At 45.8% G+C, this 16,460-nt stretch overlaps 1 protein-coding gene across 1 annotated transcript in view; it reads left to right on the forward strand.

Annotated features, from left to right (window-relative positions):
• Window positions 1-15,987, forward strand: part of LOC114455580 (TGF-beta receptor type-2-like) — a 30,205-nt gene extending 14,218 nt beyond the window's left edge. The window contains exons 2-8 of the mRNA XM_028436906.1: window positions 6,194-6,350; window positions 8,946-9,157; window positions 10,029-10,780; window positions 13,406-13,543; window positions 13,629-13,770; window positions 13,879-14,006; window positions 14,080-15,987. Coding sequence (XP_028292707.1) covers window positions 6,194-6,350; window positions 8,946-9,157; window positions 10,029-10,780; window positions 13,406-13,543; window positions 13,629-13,770; window positions 13,879-14,006; window positions 14,080-14,280 — 1,730 coding nt within the window. The 3' untranslated portion in view covers window positions 14,281-15,987. The remainder of the gene's footprint in view (window positions 1-6,193; window positions 6,351-8,945; window positions 9,158-10,028; window positions 10,781-13,405; window positions 13,544-13,628; window positions 13,771-13,878; window positions 14,007-14,079) is intronic.
• Window positions 15,988-16,460: the final 473 nt, after the last annotated feature.

The raw sequence follows: 16,460 nt of genomic DNA on the forward strand, positions 1-16,460 counted from the left end.
AATAACATCCCAAAGCTTCACACTGCAGAGGGGAACCAGACAAGGCTGCCCACTCTCACCTTTGCTTTTTGCAATATTCGTTGAACCCCTCGCAGCAGCTGTACGTCAGAACTCTGTTATTAAAGGAATCCACTCATCCATCTCAGAACACAAAATTAATCTTTACGCGGATGACATCTTACTCTATTTGGAAGAACCGCAATCCTCTTTAGAGGAAGAGTATTTAATCTAATAAACAGCTTCTCTAAATTATCAGACTATTCCATTAACTGGACAAAATCATCAATCCTCCCTTTGACAAAAAACTCATGGAATCCTGCAAACCAAAATCCACAACACCCCTCCACCACAAATACAATTAAATATCTAGGCTTAAATATATCACCAAACTTAAATGAATTAATTAAACTAAATCATGATCCGATGTTGGACAAAGTCACAGAAGATCTGCGGAGATGGAACAATCTCCCCATCTCACTACTTGGCAGGATAGCTTCAGTTAAAATGAAAATCTTACCTAAAATAAACTACCTGTTCTCAATGATACCACTGAAAACCACCAAAACAATGGTTTCAAAGATTAGATTCTGCAACTACAAAATTCTATACTAGAAATAAAAAACCTAAAATAAGCCTTTCAACCCTTCAAAAAAACAAAGACGAGGGTGGTTTAGAAGCCCCTAATTTCATGCATTATTACTTAGCAAACCAAATATTATATTTAACAGAGTGGCTAAAACCAAAAGAATACTACAACACCTGGCTAGAAATAGAACAGTTAGACTGCAAACACATTAAACTCTCTGATCTCCCTTTTATCACTGCGACCCTCAAACATCACAACTGCTTTAAAAACCCACTAATTGCCTCCACACTGACTGCATGGTGGAAAGCCCTGGACATCACAAATGTCCAATTAAAAATTAGTATACTGTCTCCAATCTGGCACAACCCTGACTTTAAAAATAAAAAAACACCACTCTATCTGAAAACATGGGAAGAGAGTGGAATCACTCATCTCCAAGACCTTTTGAAAATGACAAGATCAGGCCATATAACAATCTAACCCAAGCATTCGATATAAATAAAAAGTAACTTTCTACAGTACTTACAAGTAACAGAGACAATAAAGAAAAATACTCCACTAGACTTAACTACTTTACAACCTCCAGAACTGGCTATATATATGAAAAAAATCTCAACAAAATCAAAAAACTCTCAAAAATATACAGAGCGCTCTCGAACACTAACTGTAATTACTTACCAATCGCGAAGTGGGAGGGGCCGAACTCTCAATCCACCCCGAGCACTGATTTCTGGACAGAAATTTGTTGTAATACTTTTAAGATGACAAAAAACACAAACCTTCAGCTAATTCAATACAAGGTCCTCCACAGATCCCACACTACCCAACAGAAAATGCATAAAATGGGCTTCTTAGCAACAGACATCTGCTCTCAGTGCACCCAGAATACAGCGGATTCCTATCTACATGCCTTATGGCTTTGCTCCCCAGTCAACACTTTGGATTCTAATCACTGAAAAACTGTCCTCCATTTGGACTGCAGGATTCCTTTATCTCCAAATCTTTGTTTGATTGGAGACCTGACAATGCTTCAACTTCCAGCAAACCAATCACAATCAATCCTTGCGGCACTAGCCATAGCAAAAAAAACAATATTACTAAATTGGAAAGACAAAAAATCCTTAAACATAAACCAATGGCAAAATCTCCTCACAGAATTTATTTCCATGGAAAAGATGTCTGCTCTCAGAAAACAAAAAAAAATAACGTGCTTTGAGGAGCGTTGGACTCCTTTTTTAATTGCATTAAATCTAAATTTTTAAAAACCCTGATGATCTAGCCTGCAAGCGACTGCCAGCACCACTCTTTACTAACGCACTAGCCCAACTGTAAGCTTGGGCCACCTTGGGCCTCTGGGGTGGTCTTGGCCGGGGTGGCTGGGGTGGGTGCCGGGGTCTCTTGTTGCCTCGACACGGGTGTGCATTCCTTCTGGGTGTTCACGAGGTCCCGGGGCTGTTTGATTTGGCGCTGTTGCCCTCGCGTGCACATCTGGTTGGTCTCTGGGGCTGGGCCCTGCGTGCTCCCCTGCCGCTCCTTCCCCTTGCTCCCTGTCCCCCTGTCTCGTCCTCCCCCCCCCTCCTCCTTTGCTCTTGCGCCCGCCATCCTGTTGGGTTGGGTTTGGGGGGCTCCCGTTGGCCTGGGGCGCTGGTGGGGGGGCTGTGGCTCCCGCCTGGGGACGGGCGGTGCCGTGCCGGGTGGGTTGGCTGGGGGGTGGTCTCGTTGGGGGGCCTGGGGTGGTGGGGTCCTTGGCTCCGGTCCGGGGGGATCCGGGGTGGGGGTGGCTTTGGGGTGGCTGCTGCCGGGGTCGGCGATTGCCTCCTGGGTCGCTGGGGTGGCGGGGTGTGGCTGTGGGTTGCTTCCGTCGGCCCTTGCGGGTCCTAGGCTTGGCTCCCTGGGGCGCGCCTTTGCCAGGGATGTCGCTTGCGCGGCGAGCCAGGCGGGGCCCCCTCCGGGGCTTTTTGTTTGATACCGCAATGGCCGGGGTGTGGCCGTTACGGCTAGAGGGGTGGGGTGGGGGTGCTATGGGGTCTCCCCGGGGGTCGTATTGGGTGGGTGTGCGGGGGCGCGGCGCGTGGTTCTTGGCCTGGTGGATCCTTGTCGGGATTGGCTGGTCTGCTGGCTGGGTGCACCGGGCGCCGTGGGCGCGATTCCGGGGCGGGGGTGCCCCGGGGGCGGATCCTTGGTCTACGTTTCCGGGGGAGTGCTCTCCTGCCATCTGCCCGGGGACCGGCCGCGGCTCGTGGCGGCGCTGCGCAGCCTTGGGCGGGGCGGGGCTGGTGGCCTCGGGCCCGCTGTCGTCCGGGGTGGGCTGGCGTCGGGGGGGTGTCTCGTGCCGGTGCGTGGGTCGTCGGGGATCGCCTCCGTGGGGGGGGGGGGGCTCCATTGGCGCCGTTGGTGTGGGGGTGCTTCGGTACTCCGGCTTGCCGGTCCGTGGCTGGCGGGATGGCCCTGCTTGGCGGTGGATGGCGTCCTCTCTAGTCGGGGGGGCCGGGGCCGCCTCCCGGTGGAGAGTGTTGTATCGTGGCGCCGGGTGGGCCTGTGCTGGCCCTGGTGCGGGCGCGGGCCTCCCCCCCGCTCGGCCGCCCCCTTGGCGGCGGGGTGGCGTTGCTCCGGGCCGGCGCGCGGCGGGCGTCGCCCCCTGGGGCGCCGGGGGATGGGGTTGGTGCCTGGCTGTGCCCGGGGGTGGGGGTTGTCGCCGTGCTCCGCGGGCCGGCGCGGTCTGGGGGGTGCCGTGGGGGGGGGTCTCTGGCTGTGCTGCTCCGGGGCCCACAGTGCCACTTGCCCGTCTGCGCCATCTACCCTCTCGCGTGGCCCGCCATGCGGACGGGCCCGGCTCACACCGGACAGGCCTCCTACATGTTCACTTCACCACACTCCCAGCTGGTCTGGCTCACTCACAAAATGCACCACACACCCATACCCAACCCTTGGGGGGCTGGATGGTGGGGCTGGGGGTGGAGGGGGCCGCCACCTGTGTTACTATGTAGTGGCGTGGGGGGCGGCACTCCCACCCTAGTTGCCCTACTAATCCCTCCAATTTTAATCACATCTCAACATGCCACACCCCCCGGAGGGTGTATTATCACTTACACCCTCCGGCCTATTACACCACATACACATAAATCCACAGAGGCTGGATGGGGAGCACCGCTCCCCTCCATCCCCCTTCTTTTAATCACACCCCATACATTCACCAAACACACACATTCACACAGGGGATCGGGAAGTGCCTCTCCATTGGGGAATGGAGAGGCACCATAACAGGGTGGTGGGTTGGTACACACATTTGGGCCTCTCCGGTGGGGGCCTGGCCCCTCTGTTGGTGGCTGGGCCACTGCATAGAGTAAAAAATACATCACGATGGTGCGGTCGGGCCGTGGCGGTGGGTCTCGGAGGGGCTTTGCCTGGGTCTCTCCTTGCGGGGTCTTTCCGGGCGGTGTCGGCCTGGTGGGGCGCGGGGGTGCCTCTCCCCCTTGGGTGTGGCTTTGGTGCTTGTTTCGTCTCCTGGTGGCCTTGGGGGCGGGCCCCGCGGTGTGCGGGCCCGGGGCGGCCTGCCTCGCCGGTTTGGGGGGTGGGTGTGCTGGGGGGGTGCTGGTGTCCTCACCGGGGTTGGGGCGGGGTTGTTTGGCGCCTCGGGATGATGCTGTTACTGGGGGGGCCGGCGCTAGCTGTTTCCGGTGGTTGAGGTTGCTTTCGGCCGCCTGGTGGGTACGTCCTGCCATCTGCGGACTGGTGGGTGGGTCCGGGCATCTTTGGCTGGGGGCTGCTGTCCCTTACTTGATGTGTGCCGTTGGGGTGCCTCCGTCCCCGCGGTGGGGGTCGCCGGTTGCTCGCGGGCCGGCGGGGGGCGCTGCCCCGTGGCTTGCGCCGTCCGGGGGACGGCGGGCCCTGGGCTGCTGGCCTTGTGCCGTCTGGGGCTGTGCGGTTCTGCTGGGCTGTGGCCGGGTCCTGGGCCGGGGTGGGGGGCGCGTCCCGGGGGGCTTGGCCCGGGGCTTGCCCTTGGGGGGTCCTGTTCCCGGGGGGTGCTCCTGGGCCCGGGGTGCTTGGCCTGCTGGCCGGGCCGGTCGTGGGGGGGGTCTTTCGGGGCGGGTGGCGCGTGCCGCGCCCTTGCGTACCTACTGGTACGGCCCCTGCTTGGGCAGTGCCCCGTGAGGCAGGGTGTCGGGGCCCGAACAGGGGGCCACATCCCGGCGGGGCGGTCTGGCTTGGCCCTTGGGGGGGGCCCTGGCTTTAAAAAAAACTGAAGCTCGTGGCGCGGGCGGCATCAGCAGGGGGTGATCTGGGGCGCCATGGGGGGCTAGGTTGGGGTGCCTGGGGGCCGGCGGGGGGACTCCCAGCGGCCCCCTGGTGCCTTATGCGGCTTGGGGTGTGGTCGTCCTCCCTGGGCGGGCTGCTCCTGGTGCTGCATCCATTCCGGGTCCTTCTGGCCTGGGGTCGGGCCCCTGCTGGCTCTGGGCTCGCCGGCGGGTGCCCGCCGGCTGCCCGTTCGGCGCGGCTCTGGTCGTCTGCTGGGCGTGGGCTTCGGTTCCTCCGCTGGGGCCTCGGGCAGGGAGTTCTCTGGGCCCTCCCCTCGGGGGGTTGGGCGCGGGGGTGTGTGTGGGGGGGGGGGGGGGGTCGGTGGGGTGGGGGGTATGGGGGTTGGGGGGGGGATCGGTGGCGTGGTGCGCTGGGTCCTTGGCTCCTTGGGGCTTTCTCGGGTGTGTATGGGGGGGGCGATGGCTGCCTCTCGGCTTGGGACCTTGGGGGCGTGCGGGGGGCTGCTTGGCCGTGGGGTGGTCGCCGGGGGCCCTTAGGCTGCCCGCTCTCGCTGCTGGCCTGACTGCTTCTTCGGGCCCGGGGGCGGCTCGTGGGTTTTGCAGTGGCGGTTCTTGGAAATACATTTGTCATGTATGCACTGGCCTTGGGCTGTGGGATAACACTCATACTGGGCTCAACCTTAGACACCTTGTTCCCAAATACCTGTTTTATGGAATTTCCACTCACCTCTTCCTCTGTTCACAGCCACCACTAAAAAAAAAAAAAAAAAAAAAAAAAAAAAAAATTAATTTTGTTTTTCAAATGTGAAGAATTTTAACATGTGAAAAGAATATTAAAAAGGATAAATAGATATAGGTGATCAAAGCATACATGGTCTGTGTAAATATTATTACTCTGTTGTTAAAATGACTCGAAAGGACTCAAATGGTCGGACTTGGGACTTGATTCGGGACTTGTTGTATTGACTCGGGACTTGACTATGGACTTGAGACTTACTCATGACTTGCAATGATGTAACAATGACTTGGTCCCACCTCTGCTAATACTAGCTAATGCAGGGTCATGCACCTGCATCCTCACTTCCATTTTCTTCAGGAAATGCAAATATTCTAGTTGGCTTTTTTTGGCTTTTTACCCAGAAACCTCTACATTTGTGATCCTGAGTGTTTTCCCTCTTCATAGTTTTATACACTAATAGGAAAATTACCATACTTGTGTGATGTTATGTTTAGCCTCAAGCCAAACACGGGTGATTACAGTTTGTGCTTTGCCGACATTGTTCCTGTGATGCCAAAGTTCTCGTACACAGATGTGTGTCGTTGCATTAATATTGTTTTCTTTCTCTTTCAGGTTTTCCACTTGTCGTCCAGTCTTTCAGTCATTTGAGTTCTAACATGTGTAAATGGTGCGAGGCCTCCATTCCGATGTGTAAAGATAGTGTTTGCTTCAGTAACTGCACTCTAAGCTCCTTCTGTGAGGTTGCTGAGGAAATCTGCGTTGCCATATGGTGAGAAAACATTCTCCTTTTTCACTCAGTTTCACTATCGAACACATTCGATTTAATTTGCTGAGGAAGCCAAATATTAAATATATATAAATATATATTTTTTTTAAGCTGTTGTTGAAATACATTAGAATGCAGACAAAATTGTCTTTCTGCTATAGGAAGCCTACAGCCTTTTTAAAAATAAATAATTGAATAAAATCAAATTAATGGAACAAACTAAGATTTTACACAATTCTGTTATTTGATTGAAAAAAAAGTTCATTTTGTTTTTATTATATTTTGGTAATTTCAGAGCATCCTTAACATTGTATATATACATTTGTGGTTGTTTTCTGCCTTTTTAAATCATGGTGAGGCTGTTTTTGTTTTCTTTTAGGAAAAATCTATTATTCTTTAGAAGCTCGATCGTGTGTTTTTCATGTTTCCATGTCTGTTCTGTTGTGTCTCTGTGGTGTAACTGCTGTGCAGTTATCAATGCATTAAGAAATGATGGTCTTGGTTAAAAAAACAAAACAAAAAAACACATTATTGGTGTGACCCAGTATGTCCAAATTCTCTGTCTTTTTTTTTTTTTTTTACAACCACTTCAAAAAGTCCCCACCAAGCAAAGAATAAAAATGTTGATAATGATGATAATAAGGATGACGTTCCAACAATATAACGAAACAAAGTTCTAAGCCATCACTCTTCATGATTCAATCATTCCATTCATTCAACCGTGTGAAAGAACAGATAATGTTGTTGACCAGCATCATGATAAAGGCAGAAACCATTTATTCCTCTTTTTCTCAGTTCTGCAGGATGACCTAAAACAATGAAACCAAAGTCAGGCCTTTTTTCTGCTTCGCTTGCACACGGTTGTTTTCCATGCTAGAGAGAATTTCAGCAGCTTGGTGCTTTTGTTTGGATAACGGAGCTGCGCTGGGATCCCCCTTGCTGCACCCACTCTCATTTCCTGTTCACGTCAGCCTGCCCGGCCCTTCCAGATGTCTACAGGAAAGCCAAATGATAAGAACAAAATGTGTAGAGGAGAAAACAAACTGGTCAGGGAAACTTAACGCACAGTTTCATCGTGCTCGTACCCTCGAGGCACATTTGGGGACCAAACGTGGACCTTCTGCTTATTCAGTGTTTTAAACTCTCAATATCTCTTTCAGTTTAAAGCCTAATTGTATAAACATTGGACAGGAGTTTTTTTTTTTGTTTTTTTGTTGTCATGTTCTTAATTCCATGATCACTTTTATTGCAAGATGTATAGAACAGGAGATATAAAGTCTACCGACACTCTTTGAGTTCAGGACCGATTTGGTCCCATTGACTCTTATTATAACCTCATATTTTGGATATACTGTTATCCTGACATATAAAAATGATTTTTCCCAAAAACACCTGATAAATCCAAGTCTCTACCTTCATAAATACAGGATAAACAACCTGGGCCAGCAGAGGTTTATTACATAGTTTCAATGGAGGACAGTTATTCTTACCCTGCAAAATGCATGGCAATAAAAAAAGCTGAAAGCCATACAAATGGTTTTGGTGAGTTGGGATACACTTAAAGGAGTGGTGTTAAAGTGTTTAAGAATGTATTTTGTGTGTATGTGTTTTAAGGCGTGTGTAAATGTCGAATAACAAAAGCCAAAATTAATTTTGTTTATGATTTTTCTTGATCAAAGGAGAGCCTCCTCTTTCTATAAATACGTAATACACCTAAGCCTCTACCTTCAAAATACAGAGAAAACAGGTTTTAAGTGGAATCAATGCTCTTGTCAATTATTGACCTAATAACTTCATATCAAATGTTCCACTTTGCACATTATTTTTCAAAAAAAAAAATGCATGTTTTCTGTTTTTGTCATTGAAAAAAATAATTTTTTATGACAAAAAGGGCATAGAAACATGAAGGAAAAAAATTACAGAAATTCAATGAAAACTTTATATCCATGGTTCCGTTTGGAGTTGTTGAAAAGATCTGATAGAATAGAAAAAAATGGGGGAAGTTATATACATTTTTATGACAGTTTGATGAAGGGTACCGTTTTGGTACCTAAGCTAAACTTTTTTAAAAAGTGCCTCGAGGGTTAAGGTCATCACAAATAAACAGTGTAGTGGTTTGCACATCTGCCTCTCAGCAAGTAGAAAGTCCTGGGCTTTAAACTTTAGGGTTCAACTGGGGTTCTTTCTGTGTGGAACCATGTATGTTAAGTCAGTTGGAGCAGGGGTGGCCAATCCTGGTCCTCAAGAGCCACTATCCAGCATGTTTTAGATGTTTCCCTCTTCCAACACACCTGATTGAAATGACCAGGATCATTATCAGGCTTCTGCAGAGCTTGATGATGAGTTAATCATTTGAATCAGGTGTGTTGGAAGATGGAAACATCTAAAACATGCTGGATAGGGGCTCTTGAGGACCAGGATTGGGCAACCCTGTGTGGGAGTCTTCAGTTTGCCTGTAGTAGTAAATGGGAGTTTGTCTGTCTGCTTTTCTATGTTTGCCCTGATGGACTGGATGGGCACCAGCAAATCCCTGCAACGCCGAACAGGACCAAACATGTCAGACTATGAATAGTTTTCATGTTTTCTTTCGTCTTTCAGGAGGAAAAACAACGACACAATGACGGTACAGACCATGTGTCACCACAGGACGCTGCCACTGGAGGGCGTTGACCCAAACCTGCTGGTAAACTTAACCAGAAGAGAGTGTCACATGGTCCCACAGCCCTCAGAGCATGGAGACATGATGGTCTGTGGCTGCCAGGGTGAACACGAATGTAACGACAAACTCATCTTTGACAAAGGAGCCAATGGTACATGAGAGAGAGTGATTGGATGGATTGATGGATGGTTGGTTATTGACAGAGGTCTAAAGAGTACTGATATGTCCTACTCAAGTAGAAGTACTGTTACTTGATTGAAATTGTACCCAAGTACAAGAACGAGTAAGTCATACATAAAATACCCAAGTACAAGTAAAAAGTAGCTCAATTTAAATAGTGCTCAAAGTAAAAGTTACAAGTTACTTTCACCACCCACGTTTATTTTTGGTAATAAATCTTACCACGTTTCCTGGCACAATTGGAACTTAATTTATTTTCCACAAATACATCTGTAAAAATAAATGGTTTGTCAAAATGTCCAATTCTTTTTAAAATAAAACAACACCAATGAATTCAATTCAAAATAATAATAAAAAAAAAATCTTAGTATAGATACATTTATGAACTCTAAAACAGTGCCATGCCATTTGTGCCATGTGGGTAACAACATAATAGGTAGAAACCCTAAACCTAAAGACTAAGAACATATGGAAAATAACCAACAGTCAATACTTTTTTGGTGCCGTGCATTACGTTTTAATCTGGTTGATTGTCTATGATGTGATGCATTTGATTGTTGTCTGGTCATTAACTTTTTTTTGTAGTTTCACAGTGAAACAAAAAATAGTAATTCACTCCACAATGAGTGTAGAAATGCAACTAATTACTTTACTTCTTTAAATGTACTTAAGTACAAGTAAAATTACTGATTTGGAAATAAACTCGAAAAAGTACAAGTACACATAAATGCAACTCAGTTACAGTAATGTGGGTACTTGTAATCTGTTACTTTCACCTCTTGATATTGAAGTGTTAAAGCAATAAATTGAATGAACACATGTATTTTGACTGTTTCCTGCAGGTTTCTCGCGATTGCAAAGTAAAGATGTGATCCCAGTAGTGGTGGTCAGTTTGGTTCCTCTCATCCTGGTGGCAATCTTTGCAACCGCTGCCTTCTACTTTTACCGTATCCGCCGCCCTAATAAACCTGGTCCTCCTGCACGCCCTGATTGGCCCACCAAAGGTAGCCCGGAGCTCTACCAGGCCTTAGACAGTCAGCATGGGGGTCCTGGTGCTCGAGCACAGGACGTAGGAGGTATGGCAGGCCCTGCTTCTGAAGGAGAGGAGTCTAACACAAAGGGACCATCTTTCAACGATGACGTCATCACTGAGAACACAGATTGGAATGGCCGGATGACTAATGTGCTGCCCATTAAGATGGAGCTGCAGGTGGGGAAGGGACGCTTTGCTGAGGTTTGGAAGGCTCGGCTGCTGCAGGGAGAAAGAGGTGGTGTGAACATTTATGAAACTGTGGCGGTGAAGGTGTTTCCAGCCATGGAATACGCTTCATGGAGAAACGAGTGCTCCATCTTCTCAGACCCCCAGCTGGAGCATGACAATGTTGTTAAGTTCCTGGCAGCAGAACAGAGGGAATCACCCGGGCACTCCCTGCAAACCTACTGGCTGGTTCTGGCCTATCACAGCCTTGGAAACTTGCAGGATTTCCTAACAGTGAACATAGTGAGCTGGGAAGAACTTATTGCCATTGCAAGCAGCATTGCTAAAGGATTAGCTCATCTCCATAGTGACACAACACCCAACGGGGTACCAAAGGTAACATCTTTTCTTTTGCTGTTGTTAAAGGGATCCTCCACTGTTTTTACAAATTGGGCCTAAAATCTTTGAAACATACTTATTAGAAGATATATGTCGAACAAAATTCATTATTATGCACCATATTAATTTATTTGCCTTTTAAAAGTGGGACTACATTACAGTTTAAAAGCATGTGGTAATTCACATCATTTTAATGTGATCTCTATTCGGGAGAATATTTAACATATTAAATTTGAAAAAACAAAAAGCTGTAGAAAGCCTGATGATGTTCTTCCAAGTCTCTGGTCTCTAGGTTAACAAATGTGAATTACTATCAATTAGGAAAAGGTATTTTTAGATTACAACATTTATACATATCCCTGTTAAAGGTGCAGTCCGCAACTCTCAGATCCCTCCCTCCCCGCTGCTCTCTTGCCCTGCCTCCAAACTTCCCAAAGTCCCTCCCTCAGAGGAGCTAACACGCTAACGTTAGTCCGACAGCAACATCACATTAATATAACATGCACTGTTAAAAACATATTACTGCAGCGCTTCTCTGTCTCAATGTGCACACACTTCAGCAGCAGCAGCAACAACACAGTGTCACTTACAGCAGCCCACACGGAGGCTGCCGCGCGCACATGAACAACACATGCACCACAGAGTTCTAATGTAACAATTACAAATCAAACACAATGTAAATCAAGCAGCAGTGTTTATCTTGCAAGCAGAAGTGTCGCTAATTCCATGTTCTACTCCTCCAGACCATACACTGTAAAAAAAGACGGGTGCTCCAGCAACGGGAAAGGTGCGGGGACTGTGAGCAACAGCTGTCAGACAGCCTATCAAACACAATCCTGGCTCTGATTGGTTCTTTTTGCTCTGTCATGGTGCATTTTGGCAATCTGCCAACGGCTGCAGCAGCAGCAGGGGGGACTCAATGAGTCTGTTTTTTTTTTTTCACACAAACTACTAGTTTCATGTAAAGCTGTCCTTACATAGTGACAGCTTTAGCAAATATGACAAAAAGTCATTTTTATAAGAGTTGCAGACTGCACCTTTAAGGATGAAATCTCACATCTGGGAATTAAAATAAAAAGGAACCAAAAACAAAGAACAGAAACAACTTTTTGCTGAAGACACACAAACCCTGAGGATTGAAAGACTGATCCAAAAGTTCATCGTTTCTCGCTAACTTTGGTCATAAGGGAGTCAGCCGCACACTGTTTAAGGGAGAGTAAAAGTTCTTTAGGAGAGCTCTTCTTCTCTGCTTCACTGTCTACTACAAAACTGCAGAGTTGGAACTGTTGCCCCCTGCGGTCACATATTTTTTCTGGTCACTCACAACTGTTTTTATCCTCTTTCGGTAAACACAATAGGATTACATCAACATCTTTAACTTTTCCTGATTGTTTAAAGCAACCAAAAGCTGCACAAGTTGTCATTTTCACTCCAATAGAAAACAGTGGGATGTTTACAGGCAGTGGGGCCGTGTGACATCAACAATCACATGATTTTTAGATGGTGGATCACAGGCTCTTAAACTGTAAAGTCGTCCCATTTTTGAAAGGCAATAAAATGAAAATGGTGCAAAAATAATGCGTTTTGTTTGGCATATATTTTCTAATAAGTACATTTCAAAGATTTTAGACCAGATTTGTAAGAAAAGTGGAGGATCCCTTCAAGCTAGGAAACACTTCATGAACTATAAGTGTAGACTATGGATGGGTGTGTGTGGGCTTTCCTAACATTAAGAGACCTGTTTATAGACTTTGGAAGGTAATCACTGTCCCAGGAGAAAAACTCACACTCACTTTAGTGGGAACATAAATCCTCTGCATAGACTCTGTTGAAACTCGAGCCTTTGCTGTGAGCTAATGTGGCAAATATGTCATCAAACCAGATAAAGAGGGAAATGTGATTTTTGACATGAAGCCAAACCAAACTTTTTTTTTTTCTTTTAGATTTGAGCTCAACTGTCATGTGGTCAAATGAGTATTGGTTCTGCTTATTTTTTTTCAAAGTTGTTCTCGACCAGTTTTAATAGAATTTTGCCAGGTAATGTCACCATATTAATCAAATGTCAGAATATCTTCAGGTGATTTGTTTTTCCATATTTGCCATCTTTAATACACCATCTGATCTTTAATGTCGAGCTTTTGCCATATTTATATGGTAACCTTTCCTAAAGTTTGGTCAACGGACCGTTGGCAGTGAACCAATGGGCTAACTTCTTAAGTTTTAAAGATGGAACTGTTTACTTTGAAGGGTTTATTTCCTTGTTATCCCCACAAAAATGGTGCAAAAAAAAAAAAAAAAAAAAAAGTAGACTGCAAATATGTAGACTTGCTGCAATCATGGTATTAGGAAAGAATGATTATCCCACCCTTGGGATGATGAAAGAAGAAAACAATGGGTTAGGGGTTTGAGTTATTGATGGGTTTGGGTTAGGGTGAGTGTCTGTATTGAGACATATTTTGGTAAAGCTCTGGATTAGGTTTTGCATTTTTTGTTTGGGTTGATCCCCAGTTTTTGGTGGTACTTTATTTAGGAGGTACAGTAAGTTATCAGAAAAAGTTGAGAGTACTGGTTAATGCGTTTCAACTTGTACCTTTAAACTAAGTTGAGGTTGCGTCGTTTCAGGTGCCAGTTGCTCATCGTGACCTAAAGAGCAGCAACATTGTGATGAAAAGCAGGAGGGAGTGCGCGTTATGTGACTTCGGTCTGGCGTTACGATTGGACCTCTCCCTCACGGTTGACGACTATGCCAACAGTGGACAGGTAAACGATACGTTTTTTTAAGTTCATGATTTGTTGTGTTTTTTTTGCAGAATGCATGTGGTATGTGTTCGATTGTCTGTTCCAGGTGGGCACAGCTCGGTACATGGCCCCCGAGGTGCTGGAATCCAGGGTGAACCTGGAGGATCTTGAAGCTTTTAAACAGATGGACGTTTACTCTATGGCGCTGGTCCTGTGGGAGCTGGCTTCCCGTTGTCACGCCATTGGAGGTTAGATGTCCAATTTAGACTTAGTAGATTAACTATCCAAATCCAACAGAATTAATTTATATTCCATCATTTTGTCTAATAATACCAGTTTAAATTGTGTTGGTACAGAGGTGAAGAACTACGAACCTGCGTTTGGCTCAAAGGTTTGTGAGCAGCCTTGTGTGGACAGCATGAGAGACTTAGTGCTGAGAGACAGAGGAAGGCCAGAAATTCCCTCGGCATGGACGCAGAAACCGGTACTACCATTACCATTGCTACAGTGCTTTCTGTTTGTATCTCTCACAGTAACTCTGCTCATCTGTTCTTCAGGGAATGAATGTCTTCTGCTCGACAATTACCGAGTGCTGGGATCACGACCCCGAGGCCCGACTGACAGCTCACTGCGTGGTGGAGCGCTTCAGTGCTCTGGAGGAGGAGGAGGAGGAGGAGGGTAATCAGGAAGTGATGGGTCAGGGGAGCGAGGAGGAAAGACAAACACAAGAGCAACAAGAACAAGAGGAACTGAGATGAAACAGCCACAAAATGAAAAAAAAAGTGACTCGGGGCACCGGATTACTCTCTCCTCCACTTTTGTTCCTCCATCTTCTCGCTCACACACTTGTAACAGATCTATTCCAGGATTCCCTGATTCGCTTTAGCTTCCTCTTCATCACACTGGTTTGCATTCAATTGGAACTCCAAAATGACTAAAAGTGACACATTTGTGTAAATAGGTAGGATAAAACTCTCTACTTTCAGTATAATTTTATCAAAATAGGAACATGCACTTGGTTCCAGGGAGCAAGAATGAAAAAAGATGAAAACTTCTGGCTTGTTAATACAGTAGGATGACAGGTCAAAAAGTTAAAGCTGCAGTATGTAAGTATCCATAATCACTTTGATTATATCGGAATTCAAAGTGTTCTGAGTGGACACTGTAATTTTACATCTTCTCTTGGCCCTGTTTATGAAGTTTAGAAATCCAGGAGCATGATGCGACTTTTCAGCCAATCAGTGATCTTTTTACAAACAGAGTACTCCATGAGCTGTTTTGCGGTGTTACTATTGGCTGCCTGACTAAAGTTGATGCATGTTCTTGTCTTATCTGTAGTAAAAGTGTAATGGTGGATATTCCAGCAGAAGTCTCCATCGTGGCATTAGGCACAACGGTTACTCAGTAAAGCAAGCTGAAAATGGAAAACTGGCAAGGAGAAGCACCAGTCTAAAGGTCCAAACATACTCGGTTGGAATGGACTATTCGGAGGTCCGCTTTGAGTTCTTGCGGATCTCTGTAACTGCGCAGGGTCTGCCCCATGTACTGGTTTCAGAGGGAGAGTGATAACAGACAGGATAAATCACATGTAAACCTAAGAGAAGCATATCTAAGGTGGAGAGAACAAACGCAATTCATTTTGCATTTGGATGCACAAGTGGTGGTTGTCACCAACTACAGTAACTACAGAGTGATACATGCATTCATCTCAGAATCTCAGTCTAAAACATCAGAAAACTGTTCAATAACACAACATAAAGTCTCTACATTTGTCACTAGTCTCTATTGAGAAAAGAGTCGCAAAAGATACCGGTAAAGGACGATAGGTTTTCGAAACAGGTAGGGGGGAGCATGGTTGTTTCTATACAAGTCTCACGATTCTACATACTGCAGCTTTAAAGTTTAAAAATAAGTTTTGGTAGAACTTTTTTGAAGCACAAAACAGAAAAGACTGAGTTGAACCCTGGCTCCTATCAGCTGGTAGGACGTGAAAAAGCTTTGGCTGGTGGCGTGAGCCTACTGGGTACGATAGTCTTTGAGAAACTGATAAGCTCACTATTTATTTGATCTTCCAATGGGATCAAACATCAACCCTCGACAGCCACACGGGACGCTATCATGAAGCTACTTGTTACTTTGTTACACTCCGACGGTGACTGCTTAATAATAAGTGCCTTAAATGATCTTCTTAAAGACACCTGAAACCTTCTCTGCTGGCAGAGGCGACTGTTGGAGTACATTTTCGCATTTATTGGAGCTGGTCTCCACAGTGTCATTTTGACTGTTATTATTACTATACTTTAGCTTATTTCAGTCATGTGTAAACAGTTTTAAGCTGAAAAGAGACTTTTTACCAAGTCCACTCATTGAATAATTGGTGTAAATATTCCTTCCTGTGTGCCATTTTTTTATTTTTTTTTTTTGTTACCAAATAATTAGTTTTGTATTTGCAGGTCATAGTTATACCTTATCTCATGCTGTATTGTTATGGTCAAACTATGGGATTGGAATTGTTGGCTATATGTAAACAAGAAAGGAAATTTTGCATCTAGTGTAAAATACAACTAAGAAAACCAGTATGTCAGAATCGTCTGATCATGCTGACATTTCTTCAAGAAATAATCTCATATTTCCCAGAAAGGGAATCCAGATTGTGCCAACCACAATCCACAGTCATCTATATGGTATTGTGTATTTGTTTGTGTGTAAAAGAAGAAGAAAGCTGTTGTTTTGGGTGTAATAAAAAAAAAAAAAAGATGAACACGTTTTCACACAATTTATTTAAAAATATAAGTGCAATCACTGAATCAATCAACCAATACCCCAATTCATCTTTATTATATTTATGCCCATTTAAAAAAAATAATAATAAAAAAAATGTTTGTAGTTAAATGTTCCTGACATGTATAAATCTAATAATAAGTGTTACACCATGTGG

The sequence above is a fragment of the Gouania willdenowi genome, chromosome 21 (genome assembly GCF_900634775.1).
Source record: "Gouania willdenowi chromosome 21, fGouWil2.1, whole genome shotgun sequence".
In the NCBI taxonomy this organism is placed as follows: Eukaryota; Metazoa; Chordata; class Actinopteri; order Blenniiformes; family Gobiesocidae; genus Gouania; species Gouania willdenowi.